The sequence below is a fragment of the Anolis carolinensis genome, unplaced genomic scaffold, assembly GCF_035594765.1.
Source record: "Anolis carolinensis isolate JA03-04 unplaced genomic scaffold, rAnoCar3.1.pri scaffold_34, whole genome shotgun sequence".
NCBI classification, from domain to species: Eukaryota; Metazoa; Chordata; class Lepidosauria; order Squamata; family Dactyloidae; genus Anolis; species Anolis carolinensis.
In genome coordinates this window covers 155,150-171,981 of record NW_026943843.1, presented here as the reverse complement: position 1 = coordinate 171,981, position 16,832 = coordinate 155,150, and the positions used below count along the sequence as shown (strand labels likewise).

The 16,832-nt window shown below is 41.8% G+C and overlaps 1 protein-coding gene across 1 annotated transcript in view; it reads left to right on the top strand.

Moving 5' to 3' along the window:
* nid2 (nidogen 2) overlaps positions 1 to 16,832 on the top strand; it is a 99,423-nt gene that overhangs the window by 13,018 nt on the left and 69,573 nt on the right. The window contains exon 3 of the mRNA XM_062966831.1: positions 11,132 to 11,358. Coding sequence (XP_062822901.1) covers positions 11,132 to 11,358 — 227 coding nt within the window. The remainder of the gene's footprint in view (positions 1 to 11,131; positions 11,359 to 16,832) is intronic.

The following is a 16,832-nucleotide window of genomic DNA, read 5'->3' as shown; positions in this document are numbered from 1 at the left end:
AAATCTCAGGATCCCACAGCATTGAGTCAGGGCAGTTCAAGTGGTGTCAAACTGCATTAATTCAACAATGTGCCACCAATATGAATAGCATTTCTTGAACCTCACTGTAAAGAGTCTACGAACGTCTAAGGTCTTTCAGGCAGGGGGGAATCTTTTTATCCCACCGCTGCCACCAATTTGTAAAGTATTTATAACAACTGCCACCAATTTGTAAGGACTATGAACGACTAACACCAATTTGGAAAGATGCAAACCACCAAAGACTCAGGGAGGAGACCTTTTACTTTAAAGGGTAGCATAACTTGGTTCAGAATATATGTGACAGAGGCTTAGATGTTGGAAGAACAATAACAAGTTTATTCAGGCACAGAGCTTAGTGGTTACAATGCTGTTTTTCACTTAGAGGTATTCTTATTAACAGTTACAATACTAGAATGAGATGAATCAACTCTCTAAAGTATCACTTCTTTTACTTAAAGTAGTTAAAACTTCTTCCTCTGCCACTTTTAAACCGTTACTTCAATGGATCTCTGTGAGTCCAGCTGGGATTGGTTCCCAAAGTCTGGGACTATCCAGTGACTTCAAACCACAGTCACCCCTGTGATATACTGTCACAGATCCTCTGTGCCTTTCCAGGACACAGACTACATTAAATAAGTCATCAACTTATTTAAAACCGACTCAAAATGAACAATTGAGTCTCCTTGATCCCATCAACCTGGAATTAATCTTCCCTGTGCCTCATCAGAGCACAGACTGACTTTCTTTTTTAAACTCTGCACTTCTTCAACTGAACGGCAGTTGGCTCCGCCTACTTCTCCATGGCAACCAGCTTCTGAATGCTGAGATGCAATAACTGTAATACTTACCCTTTTAAAACATAAACACACAATTAAACATAACATCTGTAAACCAAAATTCGGACTTCATTACACTCACCCTGTAGTAGTTTGGACTATTTTCTATTTCCTTCTGTAAATATATAATGATGATGATGATGATGACAGGGAGGATCCTTGTCGATCCCACCAGATTATATATCTATCACCTTTATATGAGGGGAAGGATTACAGGGGGTGATCTTTATTTCCAGATCCCAGCCTCTGTCTCTGTAGTTAGGGATTTCTGTGTTGTGGTTCCCTTATTAAGGTAACTGCCACCAATGTGAGGCTTTTGAATTATTACCGATGAAATTTGGCTCCACAGACGCAGATAAGATGAAATGAGTCAGTTGTTAACAAAGAATAACAAGTTTATTGCGTACAAAGCTTATGGTTGCAGGTTGATTTGTTTACTTATGGAACTTTAGATAAACAAGTGGTTTAATAACCCTTATAACCACCCAACAGTAGTCTCTGGTGTAAATTCTATCTCACTCTCCTACTGATGATATAAATTGTAGCGAACTCTAACCTCAGCTGAGTTCCTTAGTGAACAATGTTCCAACTACAATAAAATCTTTCAATTTGATCTACTACCGATCAAATTCCTGATCACTAGTTTTTTCCCAACTAGAGAGCTTAACTAGGCTCCCTTTAGTCTGCCTTGACTAAAGATTTTTGGCCAGGCCTGTCTCCTCAGCCCTTCTTGACTGAAAAACCTCCAGCCACGCACTCACACACTCTCACTCTCTGGCTTCTCTTTTTAAAACTGCCTTTTTTTCCTTTTCTTGGCTCCGCCCACTTCTCCCTCTGATGAGCTAGCCAGCTTTGTTTCCTTGGTAACAGCACTACTGTGGATTGAAACAAAATGGCTTCTGCCCCAGCCACTGTATCAAACAACACAAATACATACTCCAACAGTCAAAATTTAAACAATAATTATGACTTCTCCACACTTCCCATAGGTGAAAGGTACTTAAACCACACAGACTTCAGCTAGCATTAAAGATGTAGCCACATTGCACATTTGTTGCAGTTTGATACCACTTTAACTGCCATGGCTGTTTCCTACACAGTCTTGGGATTTGTAGTTTGGGGAGGTATCTTGGCTTCTCTGCCAGAAAGCTCTAGTTCAAGGGAGTGCAGGGGACTCCAAACTACAAAGCCCAGCATTCCCTAAGGTGGAGCTGAGTGATGCAAAATGCTAAAATTGCGCAGTGTGAACTAACTTCATTTCGCAGGCAGTAGATATTTATTCTAAATAAACAAAACCTTGGCTGCTTTTGAAACTATTTTGTTCTGTTTGGCCTTCTACCTTTTTCTGGGAGCAAAGAGGGCGGATGGGATTTTCTTCCGGACCCTTCATTCACAACTCAGCAGGGAATGGGATCTTTCAGATTTTCCGCAGTGTATGGAAAAGCTCACTAATGAAAAATTCCTATCCCAGGGGTTGTTTTGTTTTGTTTCCAATTCGGCTTGCTCAGGAAAAAGCTAGCCTGTCCCCTGTGCGCTCTTTTGTCTGCAAAATCTAACACTGGGAGAGAGTCATTTTTTAAAAAAGGTTTGAATTCTCATATCTTTGGGGTGATCATCCGCTTTGGGTTTCAGTCCAAACTTTCAAAACTGGATCTGACTTCAATTATTAATTCCAATGCAGGCCTGTGCAAACTTGGGCCCTCCAGGTGTTTTGGACTTCAACTCCCACAATTCCTAACAGGCGGGGAAAAACCTGATCATAAAAAGTTGTATGTTATCGGATTAAAATGCCCTTCAATTTCAAATAGTGAAAAATAAATCAAACTTTCAATATTGTAGCTGTTTCGAATGTAGCTTTGGGCACTGCATTCGTAACTAAAGGTAAAGGTTTCCCCTGATGTTAAGTCCAGTCATGTCTGACTCTAACGTTGGTGCTCATCTCCATTTCTAAGCCGAAGAGCCGGCATTGTCCGCAGACACCTCCAAGGTCCTGTGGCCGGCATGACTGCATGGAGCGCCGTTACCTTCCCGCTGGAGCAGTACCTATTCATCTACTCACATTTGCATGTTTTTGAACTGCTAGGATGGCAGAAGCTGGAGCTAACAGCAGGCTCTCACTCCGCTCCCCAGATTCGAACCTGGGACCTTTCAGTCTGCAAGCTCAGCAGCTCAACGCTTTAACACACCTTGCCACCAGGGTCTAATCTCATATCACAAAGGGGTGCAAAACTGCATTAATTCTACAATGTAGATGCACCTGATGAGGTTCCAGATCTCTCCAAGGGTCCTTTAGGTCCTAGACAGTGGCACACTTAAGAGCTTAATTTATTTACAGTACAGTAGAATCTCACTTATCCAACATAAATGGGCCGGCAGAACGTTGGATAAGTGAATATATTTATTTATTTATTATTTAAGCGAGTGTTGGATAAGTGAGACTCTACTGTATTTATATTCTGCCCTTCTCACCCCGAAGGGGACTCAGGGACTCATTACACATATAAGGGAAACATTCAATGCCTTAACATAGAACAAAGACGAAGACAAACGCAGGCTCTGAGCTGGCCTCGAACTCATGACCTCCTGGTCAGAGTGATTTGTTGCAGCTGGTTGCAGCTGGCTGCTCACCAGCCTGTGCCACAGCCCAGGCCTATATTTTAGATAATAAGGAGGTATTAAGTAAAAGCCTGTTAAACATCAAATTATGTTATGATTTTACAAATTAAGCACCAAAACATCATGTTGTACAACAGGTTTGACAGAAAAAGTAGTTCAATACGCAGTAATGCTATGTGGCAATTACTGTATTTATGAATTTATCACCAAAATATCATGATGTATTGAAAACATTGACTACAAAAATGCGTTGGATAATCCAGAACGTTGGATAAGCTAGTGTTGGATAAGTGAGACTCTGCTGTATTTATATTCTGCCCTTCTCACCCCGAAGGGCACTCAGGGTGGATCACATTGCACACATATAAGGCAAACATTCAGTGCCTTAACATAGAACAGAGACAGAGACAAACGCAGGCTCTGAGCTGGCCTCGAACTCATGACCTCTTGGTCAGAGTGATTTGTTGCAGCTGGCTGCTAACCAGCCTGTGCCACAGCCTGGCCCTTAATATTGTATAAGCTTTATTCATGGTTAATGGGGCAATGGATGCATTTCCTTGCATCCCATGATAGAATTGGGCCCCTAATTCTACCCAGATTTGTCGCTCAGTAAGCAATCAAACACATTTGCCATACAACTTAGAAACCACACAACATCCCTGTGATTGCATTATTGTACTATGGCATTATTGTGCTATTGCGCTATTTCTGTTGATATGAATGTGAGTTCCTAGCAGGAACGGTCCTCATATGTAACTCCTCATTCATTTCAATCAGATTTTGTGCCGAAATCTTTTTCCTTGTGAGTTGGCTGAAGCCTTCCTTATAGGCTTATAACACGGACTCTAAAACCCATCTGCCTGGGTCACGCAAGTAAGAACCTTCGGAATCTTCTAGGTCTGTGTGCGCTATTGAGCTATTGTTCAGCTTCTCATTCATCGCCATTGGGTTTGGCCATAAAAAGAAACCCCTGCGTGCCAAAAGCCTCTTTCTCTTGCCCACCCCCACTTGCTCTGCTTCCTTCCCTGATCCAAATTAGCTCTGTTTACACAGCTCAGCTGCCGTCCCTGGGGCTTGGTCCGGGGACCCGTCGCGCTCTCCATCTGCCCGCGTGGTGTTTGACAACAACCTTGCCTTTGTATCCGGCAAGAATGACAAGCGCCTCCTGTCCGCCCGAAAAAACGCTCGGAAACTGCTAAACCTGGAATCCCGCCTGGCGCCGCTTGCTGCTGAGACCAAACGGCCATTGCCTGAGGCCCTCTTTCCGTGACTTTAAATATCCCGTTCCGCTCAAAAAAGGACATGAATTGAGTTCTGTACTCGTAGTTTCCTAGGAGGAGTCTCGGCTCTGTGCAGAATCATCCATGTAGCATGCAGTAAGGATCTAGGTTCAAGCCTCAGCTTTCCTAGGTCAACAATTTCCATTGACCACACTGGGGCCTCGGATAGAATTCAATTCCTGTCCTTTTTTCCAAGTGGAATGGGCTGTATAGCATTAAAAATGTCATTATATTGGAAATAATGTGCTGCCTAGATTGGCCAGATCTCAGGGCTTTTGTTTCCATGAGTCATCTCCAGGCAGGAGATAAGATGTGCATCTGCACTGTAGAGTTGATGCAGTTTCATACCACTTCAACTGCCATGACCCAATGGTATGAGGAAGACAGGAGTTGCAATCTGACATCTGGAGGATTTAAGAGTCAAAGGTTTGGTATACCAACTCCATAGAACTGCACTAAAGTTTCCAAACTCATTCCTCAACATTTGCTGTTTTGATTTTCTGTGGATTTGACTTATTCAGGGATTTGATGACAAAGGTACACTTTACGAATTTCTGGGTCCTCTAGTGTGGTCACCTTCCTCACGTCATGTTGAAGGGCTTTGACATTTCTAGAAACACTTCCCTAGGAAACATCTTTCTGTTTGGCAATGGAATCTGCTCCTGCCTGGGAGTCTGCGGAGTCTCTTTCTCCAGACGTTTTAAGAAGAGGGTGGATGGCCATCTGTCGGGAGTGCTTTAGTTGTGTGTTCCTACACGGCAGAAAAAGGTTGGACTGGATGGCCCTTGGGGTCCCTTCCAAATCTAGGATTCTGATTCTACGAGGGTTGAATGAAAAGTAATTCTTCCACCTTTGTTACTTCGGTTTGGATAGGAATATTTTAATAAATCAAACGCAGAAATAATCCTTAGAATGTGCTCTTTAACTACCGCTATTCACTTTTCCACACAATCACCAGACAATTGGATACATTTCTGCCAACAATGAACAACTTTTCTGAAGCTGTCACGGAAGAAGTCAACACTCTGTTTCTGTAACCGGCGTCTCACAGGACCCATCATGCACAGATCTTCCGATAGTCAAGCAAAGCAATAATGTGACCCACACATTCTTGTGAAATGCCGATTATGCTTGAAATTTCTCTCTGAGTGATACGACGATCGTTCTGAATCAATCTGTCAACCTTTTGCTTGTGAAACTCGCTGGTTGCTGTCACAGGACATCGAACTTTTTGTTTGTCACGCAAGTCAGATGTTCCCACCTCAACATCTTTGAACTTACTCGCCCAACGATGCACAGTACTCACATCAACACAAGCACCATAAACAGCTTGCATTCTCTGGTGAATCTCCTTTGGGGTGACACCTTCTGCTGTCAAGAATTCAGTGACTGCACGTTGCTTCAGTCACATTGACTGACCGTCTGCGCAGGGTTCCATACTTTGCACTTTAACAACACAACCGTTCAATGCTAAGGCTTCCCTGTTTGCACAGGGTTCCATACTTGACACTTTAACAACACAACCATTCGATGCTAAGGCTTCTCCATGTGTGCAGGGTTCCATTCTTTGCACTTTAACAACACAACCATTCAATGCTAAGGCTTCCCTGTTTGCACAGGGTTCCATACTTGACACTTAACAACACAACCACTCAATGCTAAGGCTTCCCTGTTTGCACAGGGTTCCATACTTGACACTTAACAACACAACCATTCAATGCTAAGGCTTCCCTGTTTGCACAGGGTTCCATACTTGACACTTAACAACACAACCACTCAATGCTAAGGCTTCCCCGTCTGTGCAGGGTTCCATACTTTGCACTTTAACAACACAACCGTTCAATGCTAAGGCTTCCCTGTTTGCACAGGGTTCCATACTTCGCACTGTAACAACACAACCATTCGATGCTAAGGCTTCTCCATGTGCACAGGGTTCCATACTTCGCACTTTAACAACACAACCGTTCAATGCTAAGGCTTCCCTGTATGCGCAGAGTTCCATACTTCGCACTTTAACAACACAACCGTTCAATGCTAAGGCTTCCCTGTATGCGCAGAGTTCCATACTTCGTACTTTAACAACACAACCGCTCAATGATAAGGCTTCCCACCAAATGGAACTGTAGAGGAGAGTCTACTGAACAAGGACTGCCATCTGTTGAGAAGTTACGAAGGTGGAGGCATTACTTTTCATTCAACCCTCGTATGAAACTCCAGAATCAGGAAAGGAAAATAGTAAGGACAAGGCTGATGAGCTGGGTCAAGCTTGCAGGAACGTGGTAGGCAGGAAACAAGTCTGGCCTTTGGGAATGGTCTTCCCGCACTTTGATTCTAATTTCCTGTTTATAGGAGCAAGTGAGAGGAGCGACCCAAACATATAGGATGTTTACCCCTCATCTGCTGGGAACTATACTCGTTTCTTGCTTCAGTACTCAGGGGAGAGATGTCAACTTTATCACGAAGCCTAGGAAAGAGTTACAGGAGGCAGCTGGGCCATATATCAGAATATGTGTCTGGAGAATCCCCAAGAATGCAGAATTTGGACATCCCAAGACCTTTGGGTTCCTCCTCCTCATCTCCCTTCCAACCATAAAGCACTCCTTAGGAAGTGTGAAAACAAACAAATTAAATGCAAATAAGAACTGATATGCTGGTCATATCACAAAGGCTGATACGCTGGAATCACCGTAATGTTAACTGGAGCCAGAACCAAACGTTAACTATTCCAGCATCGGAAAAATAAAGGAGGCTATGCGGGGAGGGAAAGGGATCGTGACATCCGCAGCAACTGCATTTCACGGCAATTTCTTTGAACACGCGCACGTCCTTATATGGGTACAGTTCTCTGCCCAGAAATGGCAGGAGCTCAAAGTTTTTTTTAATACAGGCTGGGGATCCCTTATCCAAACACCATGGGCCTCACGCTTGACATATGTGGTCTCTTGATCAAGGAAAGTGATTTCAACTTATTAGATATCCAGCTAAACACAAGTCAACAGTGTGATAGGTTAGGTAAAGGTTTTCCCCTGGCATTAGGTCCAGTTGTGTCCGACACTGGGGGTTGGTGCTCATCTCCATTTCTAAGCCGAAGAGCCGGAGTTGTCCGTAGACACCTCCAAGGTCATGTGGTCGGCATGACTGCATGGAGCGCCATTACCTTCCCGCCAGAGCGGTACCTATTGATCTACTCACATTGGCATGTTTTCAAACTGCTAGGTTGGCAGAAGCTGGAGCTAACAGCGGGCGCTCACTCCGCTCCCCGGATTCGAATCTGCGACCTTCCGCTCTGCAAGTTCAGCAGCTCACTGCACAACAGTGTGATTCATCAACTAAAAAAGCCAGTGGATTTTGGGTTGCATCCATAGGAGCTTAGTGTCAGACTTCACCTGGAATAACACAGTTCCTTGGATTATAAGCCGACCCAAATATAAGCCGAGGCACCTAATTTTACCACAAAAAAACTGAGAAAACATTGACTCCAGTATAAGCCGAGGGTGGTAAATTTCAGAAATAAAAATAGATACCAACAAAATTACATTAATTGAGGCATCAGCAGGTTAAATGTTTTTGAATATTTACATTAAGCTCAAATTTAAGATAAGACGGTCGAACGCTGATCTAATCATTATTCTCATCTTCTTCAATGTAAATGTGCTTATGTATCCTTTAAATAATAATAGAGTAAAATAATACATGTAATAATAATAATATTAATAAATACAGGAAAATAATATATGTAACTAGCTGTGCCCAGCCACGCGTTGCTGTGGCGAAGTATGGTGGTATGGGAAATAAAGTATTGAGGAATTGGTGGTAGTTAAGGTAAAGGGTAAAGGTGTGAAGTCCAGACAATCCAGTTAAAGCAGATAATATAAGATTATAAATGGGTTATATAGCTGTGTGGAAGGGCCTTGAGTCTACACTGCCATCTAATCCAGTTAAAATCTGATAATTTGTATTTTATAGGCAGTGTGGAAGAGGCCTAAGTGGGGCCTAACCCTGCCTGTCCCCTGGGTGAGTGGGTTGCTAGGAGACCAAGTGGGAGGAGCTTAGCCTTCTAACTGGCAGCAATTGGATAAAAACAATTATTCCTCTCCCTCTAATTAGGACTTTATTTTTCTTTTCTTTTTGTTGTATCAACCTAGAGGCGTGGATGATGGGTTGTGCTGTCAATTTTCGAGGCTGTGGGGTGTTTAGTTTTTTTGTTTTGTTGGTCGCCAGGATTCCATCACTCTTTTATATATATAGATAATAAATGGAGTAAAATAATAAATGCAATAATAATAATATCAGAATGAAATAATAAATGTATTATTAATAATAATAAGAATAGAGTAAAATAAATGTAATAGTATCAACAATAACAGAGAAAAATAATAAATGTAATAATACCAATAATAATAGAGAAAAATAATAAATGTACCATATATTCTCGAGTATAAGCTGACCCAAATATAAGCCAACCAGGACCCTTACTCGAATATAAGCCGAGGGGGGCTTTTTCAGTCTTAAAAAAAGGGCTGAAAAACTAGGCTTATACTCGAGTATATACAGTATGTGTTCCTGCAGGACAGAATGAGTTGGGCTGGGTGGCCCTAAGAGTCTTTATCAATTGTTCTGTCATTCTGTCTCAATGGTTCTGTGTCAATTCTGATTTTGTTAAAAATGTGAGAATGCAAAGATAAGATTTCAGGAGGAGGAATAATAAGGGAGGCTGTGCCTCAGTGCCATTTCCTTTGCATCCTGGCATCTCAGCTGAGATCTCTGGAATTTCTGAAACGGCTTTCTGATAAAGTGGGAATCTTCAACTTCTCCCTTTTTGGGGGAAAATTCCAATGCATATCTTGAGACTCTTTTGGCTTGGGATGAGGCCACAGCAAAAATTGCAATCTCTCTTCCGCTGACCAAATGCGGTTGCAGGCAAGAAGAATCAGCAAAAGGAATGGGAGGGGGGGGGGGATTCTTTATTTCCTCTTTTGTAGTAAGATTAAATGAATCAAGCCATGCCACAAAGCCAAGGAGATAAAATAGGAGATTAAGGATAGCAAATTGGGAAGTTTTACAGATTCTTGTGCAAGAGGGATTCAAGAAGTAAGAGATAAACAGAATCCACTTTTCTGAGATTTATTTTCAGTATTTATCCTGCACCAAATGTTTTGCCAGAAGCTAAGCAGGAAAGAGCATTCGGCCACCCATCCACATTTGCAGGTTGGATATTTGTAAATTTGATGTAGCAAAATTCAAAACATTTTCTGTTCCTGGTTTGAAAGTGTTATTTCCTGTTTAGTTGTGTGGTATATGATCTTCAGCCTAGATTTTAAATTTTGTCAAGGATTCAATTTTATAATGGTTTTTATTAATGTTGAAATTTTTAGCCTAGATTTTAAATTTTGTCAATGATTCAATTTTATAAGGGTTTTTTTTATTAATATTGAAGTTTTTAGCCTAGATTTTAAATTTTGTCAATGATTTAGTTTTATAGGAGTTTTATTAATTGTGAAGTATATAACCTCTCGGATTTCGTATGGATGTACGGGACTGGGTGCCCTTGATATGAGCTGGTCATTGACCGTAATAAAAGTTTACATTACATTACACTTTTAATGTAGCTGTTTTATTCCAGAAACTTTGTTTTTGTCACAAAGTTTTGCCACATAGTTTGTTGCATTGGTTGAAACTCTACGAGATATTCATTGAAAATCTATAGCAAAATGTGCTACAACAGGATGTTCTTCCTGCTAAAAAAACAACAACAAGAACAACTCAAAGTTTTGGTAGTTTAAGCCAATTGTCAAAGGCTTTCATGGCTCAAATCACTGAGTTGCTGTGAATTTCCAAGCTGTATGGCCATGTTCCAGAAGCATTATCTCCTGACATTTCACCCACATCTATGGCAGGCATCCTCAGAGGCTGAGAAGTGTTGGAAACTAGGCAAGTGAGGTTTATATATCCGTGGAATGATGTCCAGAGTGGGAGAAAGAACTCTGGTCTGTTTGATGGAAGTGTAAATGTTGCAATTGACCAGCTTGATTAGCATTGAATGGCCTTGCAGCTTCAAAGCCTGGCTGTTTCCTGCCTGGGGGAATCCTTTGTTGGGAGATGTTAGATGTGTGTGAAATGTCAGGAGAGAATGCTCCTGGAACATGGCCATACATCCTGGAAAACTCACAGCAACCCAACTTTCCCCATGTTTTTATGATAGAACCAGTTCGGAAATGGCATTTATAAGCCAGGAACAAAAATGGTGTTACATTGTTCAATGGCAAATATATTATCCATATTACCATACCACCCATACCATTGTGTTTCTCAATGTTCATGTCCTCTTGTCCAAAGATAACCTTCCTAACGTTGTCTTCTTTGGCTTCTGTTCTCCAGCGCAATACCTTCCAGGCTGTCCTAGCCTATAATGCTTTGGACACTTATGCTCTTTTCCTTTATCCCGATGATGGGATCCAGTTTTATGGAACACGCCCCAAGGAATCCTACAACGTCCACTTGGAGCTCCCGGCCCGGGTGGGCTTCAGCCGAGGGGAATATCAGCGCCGGGAAGGACCCTTCTACAGCGTCACCACCAGCGAGAAGTCAGTCAAAAACCTCTACCAGTAAGTCATTGCCATGTTTCCATCCAATAAGAGCAACTAGAGTTAGTACAGTATAGTCCTGTAAACTCAGAACTTATGCACAGCCCAACAAAAAAGAATATTTCTCTTGGTTTTTAGGCCTGTTCCTGGGGTCCTTTGGAGCACTGCTTCAGAAAATTGCATGGGATAGACCGCATCTGCTCTAGTTTCATTGATAGGTTTTTCTGATATATGGCTATTGGTAGATGGCATATGCTGTGCATTCCAAAAAACTAAAGCTCATCGGGAAAAACTTGTGTTCTTTCTGGAATCAGCAGGTCAAATACATCCAGAAACAGGGCTGATATGTGAGGCACAAAAATGTGTGCTCACTTACTCATGAGAAATGGTCTCTTTGGGAATTTGCAAAGTCCTCCAGGCAAGTCTATGGCATAATTCCCTTGGGAAGTTTCAATAGAATTGTCTTGGAAGACTAGAACATTCCCAAAGAGGATCCCTTTCTAGGGATCTCTAGGTCTTCCAAAGTAGCTCTGTGGTATTTCGAGACTGGAAGCATATCCATAGTTTTATTTAACTGTGTTTTGACTGGGAATGTATTCCCTGTGGTCACGGGGGTTTGCTAGTTGTTCAACTTGCAAATGACAAAAAAGCAGTCCGTCAAAAGTAAATTAAGTTTGATGTTTTAAAAGAACATTCAAATAGACTTGGCACTGAAAATAAAACCAATTTGGTGCCAATGGTACCTAAAAAAGACTTGGCACTGAAAATAACGCCAATTTGGTGCCAATGGTACCTTGCTCCTTCGTGGAACCAATGTGGAAAGAACCCTTCGAAGTTTGGAAAGTTCAAAAGAAGTGGCTAGATCAGATCAAAAGCTGATGTAGTTCAACATCCCAGTTCTTAACAGTGATCAGCATGCTTTCCTTTCCATCCTGAGTGGTCAATTTGTGGTCCTCCCAATGTTGTGGGACTGCAGGAACCATCTGGCTATCTTGGCCAGGGCTGAGAAGCATTGCAGGGTAAGAATGTAAGAGCCTTTCTGTATCTGGTCAAAGTCTCTTTCCATGAGCCTGCACTGGCTGGTAAATCCATGGCCAACAGAAATGGTGCAATGCATTCCCTTTTCCCTGCACTGAAGCCAGTCTAGCTGTCCACACTGTCTTGGAATCACAGGCTGGACAAAGCCAGTTTAAAACAGGAAAACCTATGATCTTCACCAGAAGTACTGTGATTTTCATGAGCACAGCCAAGAGTCAATTCAGAGTGAATCTGGGTTTTCTTGTCCATGTAGACCAGTGGTTCCCAACCTTTTTTTGACCAGGGACCACTTTGACCAGGGACCGCTCTCTAACATTAGTGCCAAAAGGGTTACAAATCAGTTTTTGGTCAACTTTAGATTTGGTTTGGTTATTTGGGGTGCTGATTCAGAAAATTGCATTGGAGAGACCATGTCAGCTCTGTAATGATACAGAACATATATCAGAGCGGTTTCCTAGACACACACGCAGCAGAAGTCGCTGACGAGGAAGCTCTGGATAAATAACAACGCTGCAGTCTTCAGTTGTCTATCAAAAGTTTACTTACGAACGGAATTCCACAAGACGATACACAGCTCTCACGCAGGCACACACGGGAAGGGACAGAGAGAAAAAGATAGGAAGTAGAGGGCTATTTATCTCTGTCTCTGCTGTCTGATGCAATCCAAGTTTAACCCTTTACACACTGGTATAGCAAGCAGCACATAGTGTATGATGCAATCTTCAGTACACATTGCACAATCATGACTCAATTACATTTAAACAACTCTATATACAATCATTCCCACTTCAACAACATATGCCATCCAGTAGTTGCCATCTGCTCGCCCACAAAAAACCAAACTACCAGTGCGGATGCCGGCGAGTTAAGAAGCGTTTAACTGAGCTCTGGTATCATTGTTTTCCTTACTTTTATCTTTTAATATTTTAATATTATTTTACTCCCATTTTGCTCCATTCTGTTTCAGTTTTCTCCAGCTTGAGCAGTGAGCAACATTATTTTAGAAATTCTGGCCGTTTGCTCGCATTGCTTGTGTTGCTTGTGCTGCTTCTTACTCCTTGTTGCTCAGACTTATCTTTGTTATCTCTGTTACTCTGTAAACATATTTAATAATCTAGAGTTGATTTTCCTTGCATGTTTTGTAGACCTTATTTTAGGTCTTGTGGCCCACCAGTGGGCCCCAGTCTACAAACTGGGAGCCACTGATGTAGATTCACCTTTAAGCTATTTCAATATTCTATTGGTTTTTGCACTGTGGCCAAACAGTTACTTCTGGAAAGCCTGCTTAGATGGACATGGTTTGCCTTTTGTCTTGCATCCCCTGCAATTCATTTATAAAGTCTTACTGCCTCTGATATTGAAGAATGTATATAACTATCCTGACTAGTATTGAATAGCTTCCTCTTTCATGAACTTATCCACCCTCCTTTCAATATAACCTTGCACTTCCACTCTTTAAAATGCACAGATTGCAAATTCAGATGGATTTAAAATGAGTGAATGAATGGAAACATAGAATTAAATAATACCCCAAAGCCATCCTATCCAACCCTTTTCTACCATATGCAGGAACACAATCCAAGCACTCCTGACAGATAGCCATCCAGCCTCTGCTGAAAGCATTGCCCATGAACTACTTTATATTTATTTATGTTGACTCCTTACCTGTGATGGAGCGTATCATAGCCTGTATTGATTTTCCACTATTGTAGAAATTCAGCACTACAGAATTATAGTGTTTTGATATCGTTTTGCTGCCATGACTCAGTCCTGAGGGATCTGTAGTTTGGAGAAATACTTAGAATCCTCTGGTGGAGAGCTTTAGTGCTGTCCTTCAAAAGAGCGAACTAGAAGTTTACAACAAATAATTTACCTCCTTTATCAAATGGGAAACCTTTAAATTTTACTGGGTCAAAACAAGATATTTTATATAAATACTAGCTTTGACCGGCCACGCGTTGCTGTGGCTTATGGGAATCCTTTGTTGGCTAGGTGGAATAGCAGTGAATAGCCTTGCATTCTCAAAGCCTGGCCGTTTTCTGGAGTAGCTGGAGTTTTTTGTTGTATGAATGTAGAGGCATGGATGAGGGGTTGTGCTGCCAAGTTTAGTGTTTCTGGGATGTGTAGTTTTGTTGTTTTGTCCTAGGCCGAAATTTCATTACCCTTTTATATATATAGATGTTCTTAGTGCCACCCACAATTTGGCAGCATGCCAACCCAGAAATTGTCATTGGGCACTGAATCCAACACTCTAAATATCTTAATGTTCCCAGAATAAATCCCCACCATCCAGCACATCAATTAAATTGTGGAAAACCAAAAAACCCGTGTGCCTTTGCTTAACTCACTATCGGCTGCAGAATCCAGAAAAACCTCAATAAACAGATTGAGCTTTTCTGGATTCTGCAGCAATATTTTTGCAAAGCCTACATAACCAACCCTGATAATAGTATTTTCCACTCGTAGGCGTAAGGTGAGACAAATATTTTGTGCCTGTGCTATCAGAAGCTGGAAAGCCGCGTGGATGTTGCGTCAGATAACGATTCCAACTTTGTTTGCACAAGGCAGCTGTTTCATTAGATAATTTTATTTGTGCTGGGAAAAAGTGAGTTTTTTTGTTTTGAAAATGGGTTCAAACAGAGGCTAACGTTCTAGAAAGGAAACTTGTGGAAGAGGATGAGGATTTGTGGGGTGGCCTTGTTGTTGCAAATGGTTACAAGGAAATACCTGCGAATGTCATTGTGTTGACGGATAGTTTCCTGCACTTGATCCTGGGCGCAGTATTACTCCAAAGAGTTAGAAATGGGAACTCCAGGCTGGCTTGGAGAGTAGAGGTGCATCTACACTGTAGAATTAATGCAGTTTGGCACCACTTTAACAGCTGTAAGTCAATGCCATGGAATCATGGGAGTTGTAGTTTGGAGAGGCATCAACACACATTGCCAGAGAAGGCCAAAGACCTTATAGGACTCCATAGAGTTTAAGGTGGGGTTAAATTGCATTCATTTTACAATGTAGATGCAACCCAAGAAGGAAAAGAGACCAAACCAAGCCGAGTAGGAGCTCTTCCCTTAGAATTGCTGAATCAGAAAGTTGGAAGGGATCCCAAGGGTTATGTAGTTCACCTCTGCAGAAAGACAAAACCCAAACACTCTTGACAGATGGTCATACAACCCCTGTGTAAAATCTTTCAAAGGTGGAGAAAGAAAAAGAATGTCATACTGCATGTGGTGCTATTTCACTTAGAAGGGAACCCAAAGGCCATCTAGTCCAACCTGCTTCTTCCATTCAGGAAAATATGGAAATCCAACCCCTCTTGAGAAATAGTTGTTCATTTCAATAAGATTTGCTATTATCCACGGTTTCCTGATCTCATGGTAATTTCGGGAAGCGCTATGGGGGTCATTGTGTATTAAGCAACCCAAGAAATTATTCCAGCAGTGAAACTTCACTGGCATTAAAAGGCCAAGGGACATGGTGAGATTTAGGCATTTCCCCGAAACTTGATCAGCCCAATGAGCCGAGCTTTTGGAAGAACAGCTGTCCTATGGAATTTCGCGCTCTCCTCCAATGCCAGCTTTTTCTGACTTGCAGCTGGTTGACATGAGAAAAGGAGAGAAGAATGTGTACTTAAAAAAACCCAGAGAGATGAACAAGAGGGTTGTTTAAACAAGTATTTAAAAGATATCCGGTTTTTGTTTAGATAGGCTAAGAACCTGCAACTAAAACATTTGGTCAGTTATGCGGTGACTCAGAGGTATCTCTGCTGAGATTTACAGTTTAGTGCAGGCATGGGCAAACCTGGGTCCTCCAGGTGTTTAGGAATTGTGGGAATTGAAGTCCAAAACACCTGGAGGGCCTAAGTTTGCCCATGCCTGGTTTAGTGAGTTCCTCCTAAAGAGTTCTAGTCCACTTCTCGGAATTATTCTTCCCTGATTGATTCAACCCTGAACCACTCTAAGGATACCTCCACATTGCAGAATAGATAGAATCATAGTTAGAAAATACCCAAACACCATCCAGTCCAACTCCCTGCTAAACAGGGAAAGTACAATCAAAGCACCCCCGACAGATGGCCTTCCACTCTCGGTTTAAAAACCTCCAGAGAAATAGAATCCAAGGTAGTATATTCCACTACCCAAGAGCACTCACCATCATGAACAATGAATTTGAATGCCATCCCCAATACGCATTATATATGCAAACTTACAAAAACAAAACACCCATCCTTCCACATTCTAATCACTCTTGCAGAACCCCTAATGCCACCTCGGTGTGAAACCATAGAGTTCAATATAGTCACAGCTCTGGGATAAAATCTATCTCAGCCTATGTTGCACCCCAAGGCAGCGTGAGCACTGGAAACCAAACAGAGACCAATAATCATATAATATCTTTATTAAAACAATAATAAATTCAGGAAAGAATAAGTGGAAAGGATGAGTGAGCAATAGTCC